General features: G+C 45.4%; 1 protein-coding gene across 1 annotated transcript in view; it reads right to left on the bottom strand.

The window, feature by feature from the left end:
- Positions 1 to 2,988: 2,988 nt before the first annotated feature.
- The window catches only part of GNA12 (G protein subunit alpha 12), a 40,641-nt gene continuing 32,802 nt past the window's right edge, over positions 2,989 to 10,827 (bottom strand). Inside the window, exon 4 of the mRNA XM_071443933.1 lies at positions 2,989 to 10,024. Coding sequence (XP_071300034.1) covers positions 9,455 to 10,024 — 570 coding nt within the window. The 3' untranslated portion in view covers positions 2,989 to 9,454. The remainder of the gene's footprint in view (positions 10,025 to 10,827) is intronic.

Genomic DNA, 10,827 nt, shown 5'->3' with positions numbered 1-10,827 from the left:
GAGGGTCCCTGCAATATTCCACTGCAGGGTTTGGTCATGTGAAGACATTACTCCTCCTCACAGCAGCACATTGAGCACAGGGCCTGTGAGCAGCACTTTGCCCCAGCCCACACCAGTGAAAGGCCTGGAGGCAGCCTGGGTCACAGAGGAGCAAATCACTGGCCAAGCTTACACTGAAAATGAAGGTTATAACCAGAACTGAAACACAAAGGCACAGCTCCTACTCCTCTCTGCATGTACCAGAGTTGCAGGGGGGCAGAAAACAGCTGGCACAGGAATAAGGAGTAGGCCAAACTGAAGGTAAGCCCCTAAATGAGATTTCCTGCATGTTAAGCAGCAGTTCCTGGGGAGATCCTTCTACTTGGAAAGGTGTGGGAACATGGCTTGCAGCTAATGAGCAGCTGAGTAAGCTGTGAGACAGAAATCCAGATGAGATAATTAGGAGTCACTTTAGAAGGTCAAGCTGTGGATCAACCACCAGCAAGAAGGAGCAGGGTGCTCTATGTATAAATCCAACATGCAGAAATCACTTGCACTGCAGCAGCCAGGATGGGGCTGGTCACAGAGGTCCAGGAACAGCTCCTGTGTGTGGCAGGCAGTGGGCAGGAGACCTGGGTGCTCCCTGAGCAGCAGCTCAGCCACAGCCTGGAGAGCCTTGGCAGAAGAGAGGCAGGGCAAGGGAAGGGGCACTCAAAGGGCAGGGCCAGCAGCTCCCAGAGGACACAGTGCCAGCAGCCAGGCACGGCCCAGGGCTCTGCCTGGCAGCCCTGGCAGGCGCTGCTTGTGCTCCCCTGGCTCGTGGTGACAGGCAGAGCATGAATCCTGCACCTGAGCCACCTTCAGGAGATCCCCCAGCAGAACCAGCATCTCCTCCTCCCTGCACCTGCTGTTGGCTTCCATGTAACAACCCCTAAAGCCCAGCACAGTCCATGTTGGGCTCCTGTGGCTCAGAGCATCTCCCAGACCACACCATCCTGTGGCTACCTGCAGCACCCTGCCCCTCCAAGGCAGCTCAGTCACACCCTCACTGCCCCAAGCTCAAGGACACTTGGTTTTGAAGCAACTTCTAAAGTCTAATGCTGAACATAGTAAAAAACAGGCTTTTAATAGCTTTACAAGCTCATAAAGACAAATATCTTCTCCCAAGAATAAACAGGCAGAACATTCCACTGCTGCTCTGAAAAGAAGGACTTGCTGTAGCTGAAGGGAGAGGGGAGACAAAGCCACTGTCCAGAGGGAAAAAACCCCAACACAACAAAAAATTCCATGCTCTTTACTAGCTAGGGGTGCAATTGCCTCCAACAGTTTGCAAGGGTGGGAGAGGAAAAAGCAGCACCTTCCACAGACATTTCAGTAGCATGATCACTCTGTAATTTAACAGTGGCTGTGACCACCTCTGTCCCCTAAAAATGGAACTTCTCACTGAAATCTGCTTCTGCTGTGCAAAACTGAGGCTTTAAAGGAAAGCTACTTTTGGTAAAAATCCCTGAACACTCCTCCTAATTAACTCTTCCTGCCTTAACACCACACAGCTTGCCAAGATGCCAGTCAGTCCTGGGAAGAGTGGCAAGAAATCTGGGATTAGTAACTGAGTAAACTTCCTCCCAGTCTGTAAGGATAATGAGATACTAGGCTGGAGCTAGAAACCACAAGGATTCATTTAATTTCTCTCCTCAGAGAGTTCTAAGGAATACTTTAATATTACTATAACCACCCCAAACCTTACACCTTGCTCACTTGAGCAAAAATACAAGCTATACTTTGCATTTTAGAGCAGCCTCTCCCTGGGGAAACAGACATGTTTTCCCTTTTATCTTCAGTGTTGGATTACTGAAATTGCAGAAGAGATACTCTGATTCTGAACAGGGAGTTGTGCTGCTCCTGGGAAGGTAATTCCAAGACAATTTATGGAGTTTAGGCTCTCCCTGGGGCACAAGCACTGACTGGCACTGAACAAACCCACCTGCAGAACCAACTGCTGCAGCTCTGCTCTTCTGGAGCAGCTGAGCTAGGAAAGGGCATCTCACAGCAACACCTGGGCCCCAAAAGGGCCACTCTGCTGCACAGAGCTCACCAAAGAGATCCCCTGGAGCTGCTCCTGCTGCTGCTGAGAGCTTCTCAGGCTTTAGTGATCACACCTGGGCACCTTCTGCTAGAGCAAATTGAATTTGCAATTGCTGCTCAGCAGAGATGCTGAACACTGGCAATAAATCTCACCTGAAAGTGCCCAGCAGCTCCAGGGACAGAGGCAGCCACTCCCAAAGACCTGATGCAGCTGAAGAGCTGCATTTCCAATTGCTGGTGGAAAGGACCAAAAATGCCCCATGAAGTGTTTCAAGTTGTGCACTGGCAGTGGAACTGACTTGGCACTAACAGGTTACACAAGAAACAATCAGGACTGGCCACAAAAATCTGCCAGATGAGACCTCTGGAAGTGAGGGAATGTGAGGAAAGGTACTGGCATTCCCAAGGCCTGGAGCCTGAGTTCAGGCCAATCTCTGTGACAGGGACACTGGTGACCCCCAAAGGTCCTGCTGTGCTCCCAGACAGGGGCCTGCCCTTGGGCAAGGTCAATGGTTATTTATTGATCCCCTTGGCTATTCATTACCACATCCTACACAGCACTGAGCAATCCCCAGCAGGTGCTGCCATCTCTACAGGCCCAATTCTCTTCCCTTGCTGAGCCCAAAATGCATCAGCAAAGTCCAGCTGTGCCTCCCCTCCCACCTCCCAGCAGTGCAAATGCCCCAGGCAGCCCCAGAAGAAGGAGCTCCAAGTTCCAGCCAGGTTAATGAGCCACCAGCCTGAGCTCCTGGACACACTCAGGAAGAATAATTCCAACCAGGACTGGAGGAGTGGGAGATACCTGAAGGTTACAGACAGATTTCATACAGCCCATGCTGCTGTTTGTTCAAAAGGCAACTCTCTCACAGAAAAAAAATGTAATCAAGTCACCTCAAACTCTTGTTGAAAGATAAAACCCATAAGAACAGTATAACAAGTCAAGTTTTAATAGATTTATAAAATTCATATATACAAAACAGTAAACTAAGTCACCAAAGCTATAAAATACACTTTTTACACATCACAATATAATTTTATCTAGTACACAGTTTTCATAAGTTGAAACTATTACAGCAAGTAGCTGCTTCTATCACGGATGCTGTTTTGGTGCTAGAAAGACACTTATGTGAGCAGTCTGGGACTGTGCTTTTACTTTATGCATTTTCCACCTTCTTTTAGTTTGTCACTGTTTTTAAAGTACTTTCCTGTGAATTGTTAAGAAAATTAAGGCTAAACTCAGGCCTTTCTTGCCCAATGTAGTGAACTGGTTTAAAAAAAGACTGATATTGCATAGTATGTGTGTTAATGCATAGGCACCAGAGAGCAAGTACATTGCAGAATAAAAGATAACATCACTTGGCTTCCTAAGCTATGTGGTTGTGCCACAGACAACCTGGTGTTTTGTCAGTTTGTTTTGTACATTTTGATTCCACAAACAAGACAACTCCTCACTAGAGCGAGAAACACCAGCACTGCTGTTCAGTGGAGTCTCCAGAAAACACCTTTTAATCTGTGTCATCAATTCAAGCCCATTCCACATTCCAGACAACACAACTGGAGGAACTCTCCCTCACCTAAGTCCACCAAGCACCTTCCCAAGCCTTGTGAGCTCCCAGCAGATCCTTCCTGCCCCCAGCCCCTGCTCCCTGCCACCTCCTCTCAGCCTCTGTGCCCAACCACCTGCACAAGAGATCGGTGGCAAGTGACAGCAGAGAAGTTGTGCTACTCAAAACCTGCCACTGCCCTCAAAAGATGCTCTCTCAGGCCCTACTTATTAAAAAAATGTTGCCCTCCATCAGTTGTAGCTGTTATGCAAAGAATGGAAACAGCCTCCTACCTTCTTGTGCTCTGGTATCTTGAAGAAAGCTTAAGCAGCTGTCAGGAAGGAGTAAGATGCACTGTCTGGCCAGAGATCTGCATACTGTATTTTATCAAAATTGAGTTTTAGCACCCAGTGATGAACAGATGAACAATGGCAGGGCCAGCCTTGCCAGCCTGCTGCTCTCAATTCACAGCCAATGGCTCTCTGGAGTCACTCAAAGCTTTTGGGTCAGTGCAGATGGCATTTCACTTCAATACAGCCTTCAAGCACCATCAGCTTTTGGCATCTGTTTAGACACTAGCTCCCCTCTCCTGCTCCCCTCCAACATACTTTGGCTTTTTTTTTTTACCAAAATGCCCACCTTGGAAGTTAGTGCTGCTCTTTTTCCCCCTCTATTTTCACACCAGACAGAAGATCCAACCTTCAGTCACAGGCCAAGAGCTGGGCTGGGGCAGCTCCTCAAGCCAGGCACAGAACCACCAGCACTGACAATCTAGAACCTCCACACTCCCCACCCAGTAAAACACAAGCATATCAACACACAGACAAACTTTAACACTGCTTTCCAAATGCCATTGTCAAGATAAAAACATCAAGGATCGAGCTGGACTGCCCAACCACCAAGGTGAGCAAAGAGGCAGCATCACCTGGTTAGCAGAGAGGCAGATTCAGCTCCAAAACTCCTGGCTTTACTCATTTCCATCTATGCAAAACAAGATTAGTGTTAAAACAAAGAAGTGCCCACGTCACAGCACAAAGCAGAGCTCACCCCAGCTAATTACACAACAGGCATTATTAAAAAGCACTAGGCCTTGCATTACCCATTATTCCTCACTAGGCTAGACCTCACCTAGAGCTGTGTGGAGCCAGCACTAACTCAGGCCAAGCCTGGCCCAGACCATGCCAGTCTTCCTGATCCATAATGGATGCTCCCTACAAAAACTGTTAAAAGCTCATTTACAAAAGTAGGCACAGATGTTTTATAGTTGCTACTGAAACACCCCACCCAGCACTTTGTGTTACAGAATTACAGAGCATGAGGTAAAGAGTTGGCAGTGCTGTATGAAACCCCTGACTACACCACGTGCTTTTATACTAGAAAGAGAGCACAGAAAAGAGGGTACAGCCCAACTTACAGCTCTCAGCATGAGCTCAGTGTTTGGTGTACATGACAAACTGCACTGTGTGGAGGTGCTGCTGCATATCCTGCTTGTCTCTCAAGCTGGCACACATCAAATCATCCATCAATGCAGCAGGTACTCCTGGAAATCTGATGACAGAAGCCAAGCTAAAACTCACTGCTTGAAAATCAGAGGGTCCTTTTAGAGAAATCCTCTAGGTCCATGCACAAAAGGATTCTTCCCCCAGCAATAAAGTACACATATAGAAAAGACTCCAAAACATAAGTTAATATAAGTTAAAACACAGTTAATACAAAGACAGCCATCTAAAGGCAGCAGAGGACCTGTTTTCTAAAATGCTGTTCTGTGGAAGGCAGCTGTCTGTCACTAAAGAGAGCTGCTGGTTTCTTCAGTGGTACCACATCTGTTCTTTTAACTGCTTTAATTCTACATTTCTCTGCAGTTCACAGTAACCAGGATGGGAATTCCCAGAGGGAATGAGGCCATGGGGACAGGGGGCAACACATGGACAGAATGGGACACACTCCAAATGCACCACTTTTCAAACCAAATGCCACTTCAGCTGTCCTAGGGGAATTATATATCTGTGTCCAGTGACATGTATAAATGAGCTCTTCCTACTCCATTTCCCTATGGTTTATTTGCCATTACTTTCTCCACTCTGCCAGCCTGGCTGCAGCTCAGCTTTACCTGCCTCAGGAGGCCTGGGAATGGTCACCTTCAGGAGCTTCAATCTTGTAACATGCCTAGTTCTAGGTTTTACACAGCAGCAATCAAAAAAAAATTAAATATATTATCAAGTTAATAAGTCAAATGATCTAGGCTGCCATATTAAATAAGATCCATTCTCTGCATGAAACTGAAAGCATCTTTGAGTTGTAAAACTGAGTGGCCAGTAATTTCAATTCCATAACCACCATTAGGTAATTTTCAACATTAAGAACTATTTCCTTCCTTCAAAGTGACAAGTGCCTATTGAATATGTCACTTGCAGAAACCCACTCATCCTTTTGAGCTCCACCGAGTCACCTTGCAGAGCATCTAAGGAGTGCTCAGAGCCTGCAGTGCTGACACACTCTATTAGCTTAACACTTGCTTTGAGGAACAAACACAAAGTACTGTTGGAAAAATGACTCCCATTTAGTTTTTCTACTTCAGCTCCAGGTTTATGTAAGTCTCTGCCCCAAGCACAGGCTGCAAGAGTTTCCTCTCTTTGTCCTCAGGAGAGGCAACCCCTCTGCAAGATTCTGTCACTGACCCCGGGTGTCAGGAGGGACAGCAAAAAGCTGCTTTTTTCTTTAAAAAAAAAAAGTACTTGTTCAAGGTCTCCATCTGATCATCATCCTGCCTGTGACCCATTTCCTGACCAGCCAAATGAACAATAAGCCTATAAAACTAACAAAAAAAGATGCTCTCTCCAGCTGTGTTTACCTGCAAAGTTCTCCAGGATGTCACTTAAAATAAAGTTTTCTATTTGTTTCTGGTGAAAGGACTAAGCAACCCACCAGGCCTGTCCCTAGAAGTGTGAACAACCTCATCCACCCAAGCTCTGCTTTAGTAATTCACTGATTTACCACAACATGATTTCCTGGCTTTATTATGCTACAACTTTCCTTGGAAAAAACCCCCAAGCCCCCTCAGCTGTGGCATGGAGAGTATTTTGCAGAGAAAGCTGACAGTTAAAAGAGACCCCCAAGCCCTTTTTACTCACAAGCCAGCTCCTCTGCAAACTTGGAAGTGCTTGACTTTTGCAAGGAGAGTTTCCTGACCTGGGGTTCCTGGTGTGATCCATCATTATCCAAACCTGACAGAGGCAAAATATGGATTTTCACCTGCAGCCCCACACTCGGGCCCATTTCATCAATTAAAACAAGAAAGGCAATAATGGGCCCAAGGTGGGCAAACTGGCTCCCTATAACTGACTTAGTGTGCAAAACTGCCATATCATACAAAAAAAAAAAAAGCAGCTGGAGAGCTCAGAGTGAGATCTCTCATGCTGTTTCTTTTCCAGGTGCAGATTTTAAGTTATTTAAAATATAAGTTGCATCATTAGCTCTGTTGAGGGTAAATCCATAAGGTGACTAAGGATACAAAACCATGGATGAGTGTCAAGAGAAAAACAGAACAGAAATTCCATGCTATGCCTCCCAGGTAACACTACAGTAGATTCAGACACCAAACTGAGGTAATTATTGAGAAAAAATACAGTTGTTAGGGAATGTTTAACTAATTTGAGAAAACAGGCATAATATTAACTCATCTGGAAAATTCAGTGAAGGAATAAAGCTCACAGCAAACTAAGAACTAAAGTCAAGTCAGCCTAGAAGTCAGGTGAGCCCACAACTGCCTCCTCTCTCCCAGTGTCTTGTGTGAAGTGAAAACCACCACCAAGAACTCAGAAAACCTCTGAAAGCTTTGAAAGCAGCCTTAGTCTTCAGCCAAACAAATGGGCTCAGAGAAACCAACCTTATGTGATGAGCAAACTTGTTTGCATCACGCTGTGGTGAAACATTTTCCTTTTCAAATGTAATAATCTGAAGATTTTTTTTTCCCCATCTGAATATTAGTCACATAACATTCTTCCCCTTCAAGACTAAAAATTAATAAATATTTAAAAGACAGAGTTGGTCCTGGCAAAATAAGACTTGTTGCAAGGAAGCTAATTCCTGTTTAAGTTTGCTGCAATTTAAGTTAGGTTTTCCCATCTGCAACTTCTCAGTTGCTTCTTATGTCGATTCTGTTCCTGTTACAGGCACTGACACAGCCACAGCTTTTCCACTCTGGAGCCTGCACAAGGAAAGCCAGGAGGCTGCTACATCAGGAAACGACACAAAAATACTGATATGAACATCTGCAAGCTTCAGAGGGGAAGAAAGATTCCAGATTTTATCCAAATTAACATGAAAGGACAACGGAACAGGACTTTTCTTTGACCACATTTCCCATGGGATTACCAGCTGAAGTAAAACTTTGCTTGTTTTGACATGCCATTACAGGCTCAAAGGGGATAAGAACTCCAGGGACTTTTTATGCTGACTTTTTATGGGTACAAACAGCCCTTCAGGTTTATCCTTGGATAAAAACTATGACAAAAATTGCACAGTAAACTATGTTTGAGTTACCTAAAGGATAGCACTACAATATCTTTCTTTGTCCATGTACCCCACTGCAATAGAAAAGATTCAATGTCTGTACACAAAAAAGGCACCTGGCAGAGACTGAGAGCACAAGGAAATTTGGAGTTCACACCCAAATTGTTCACAGCCTCTTGCCATTTTACACCCAAACCACTGCCCAAAGGGGTGACTCCAAACCCAGCTGTGCTCTGAGTTCCATGTGCATCACTACAGGCTGAAGATCCCATTAAGACACAGATTAAAGGCTAATTTTACAGCAAGGTCCTGCTGTCCAAATCCATCAGTGCAGCTGGAAAGCTGGGATCTCCAGGGTGTTCAGTCTTCCTACAAGGTCAGCTGTTGGGAACTAATCAAGCAGCTGCTGTGCTACCAAAACCTTTGCTTAAAGAGTTTAATCAGCTTCCAAACTTTTGAGTTCAGATGAAGCCCTGTCACATGAGATACTGAACCTTCACAAATGCTGCCCACTGTGGGTGTGAGGACAGTGCTAGCTGGCCATGGAGCACATCTCCCTCGAGCAACCACTGTGCAGATACGTGCCTGGGTGCTCCTGCAGGCTGCTGCACCAAGGAAATCAGTTTTCCATGATGTGACACCCTCCAAGCATAGTGCAAAATAAACCCTTCTCCGAATCAGCGAGGCCTCAAGTCCCCATCCCATTTACTCCAACATGAGTTTCCCTACACAGTTTTAGACTTCTCCCTCGGGAGACTCATGCAAAACCTTCAGACAAGAGCTGTGCATCCACCTTGGGAGGTGGATTCTAGACCCCTGGCAAAGCTGAACACACACACAAGACCTGGTTATACTCCTAAGGGTTAAGAATGGAACCTCCATTAACATTCTCCAATACAGCTGCCAATCTCATCATGTTTAGATTAGTTTGATCGATTCAGCACCTCCAAACTACAAAAAAAAAAGGCAGTTTGTACAATTAGTGTCGGAAAAATGAGCGTGTTCATCGGAAACGTGTCTTCCATCCATGGTTTGTCAGAGATTTCTGTTCTCCAAGAAGGCAGACGGTGGTTGTGTCATTCAGCGTTCCAAACTCAGTACAGAACCGACCGGGGCCAGGTTTCAGTAGTGTTTTAGTCCAAGTGATTCAGTAGCTAACATCAACACGACTCCTCCGGCCTAGAGCTCCTCTGTTTGGACTGGCTAGTGTACAGCATTCCTGAGCCAAGGAATTCGCACAGGCCCCGCGCCGCACGCGAGGCCCGTAAAGAAAGGATCAAAAACTTCGATGGAACCCTCCAGCGAAATTCCAACAGAGCAGGGGCTGCCCTCCTTCACTGCAGCATGATGTCCTTGAGGTTCTCCTGCAGGATGGTGTCCTTGACGGCGTGGAACACGAAGCGGATGTTCTCCGTGTCGATGGCCGTGGTGAAGTGGTGGAACAGGGGCTTGCTGCGGTTCCGCCTCTTCCTGTCGAAGCACTGCACCAGGTAACGCTGCACGTCCTCCAGGCGGTGAGGGTCGCCCTTGAAGTCCGAGAAATACTTCTTAATGCTGACAGTCTTGACCTTCTCCACGAGAAGGTCCATCTTGTTGAGGAATAGGATAATGGAAACGTTAAAGAAAAGCTTGTTGTTGACTATTGTCTCAAAGATATTCATGGACTCCACGAGTCTGTTTGTGCGCCTGTCTTCCATGAGGACCTGGTCGTATTCGCTGGAGGAGACCATGAACAAAATTGAAGTTATTCCATCAAAGCACTGGAACCATTTTTGACGCTGAGATCTCTGTCCCCCTACATCCACCATCTTGAAAGGAATTTTTTTAATGATGAAATCATGCTCTACTATCCCCTTGGTGGCTTTTCTGGCCAGCAAAATATCTTGTTTGCTGGGGAAATAGTTCTGCAAAGAAAGGAGAGAAGTATCAAAAAAAGTCCTTCAAAAATTCTGGCTAATGCCTGAATACTGAAGGAATGGGTAAAATCACCAAGAGCCGCTTTTAAATTTAAAAATTATCAGATGAAGAATGAATACTCAACTTTAAAACACTGCTCTGTTGACCATTTAGCTCAACACTTTGGTAAACAGCTACAGAGGATCCTGAGTCATATGAGAACAAAAATAAAGGACTAATTCACTACCTCACACTTTCATCCATCAACCCTCCTGGTTTAAGATTCAAGTGTATTTTTTCATCATGAAATTCTTATCTAGAGTGTTACTGCCATTTAGGTGGCATTCAATAAAGCACTTCAAATCATCACAAAAAGGTGGATTTTTTCAAATCTAGCTTTTCCACAGTTCATTACTTTTACAAGGACCATCTTGAAAGCTTTAGTGGAAACTTTTCTTCCAGGTCCATACTCTATGGCCAGCAAGTACAGCAACAGATTCTACCACAGGCTGTGCCCCGATCTACTGCTACAGAGAAACTTGTTCTTCAGAACCTTATCATTGCTACTGTTTAGGAAAATCATCTCTCTTCTTTCTCCTCCAAGTGTCCAGACAGATGTTTTCATTACAGAGTTTGAATCCTACAAGTGCTAGGAATGGTTTTTATTTCGCTAAGGTTTCATTCTGCTACCTTAAGTAGCAGCAGCCCTCAGAACATCAGGAAAAGCGAATGAGATCCAGAGACTGCACAGAAGGGCTGATAAAATATGTGCACAAATACAACTTCCATTTGTTGGCTGTCAAAAAAGATT

The sequence above is a fragment of the Agelaius tricolor genome, unplaced genomic scaffold (assembly GCF_023055355.1).
Source record: "Agelaius tricolor isolate 1412-34295 unplaced genomic scaffold, bAgeTri1.0.p SCAF_19, whole genome shotgun sequence".
Classification (NCBI taxonomy): domain Eukaryota; kingdom Metazoa; phylum Chordata; class Aves; order Passeriformes; family Icteridae; genus Agelaius; species Agelaius tricolor.
This window is presented reverse-complemented; position numbering and strand designations above follow the sequence as displayed.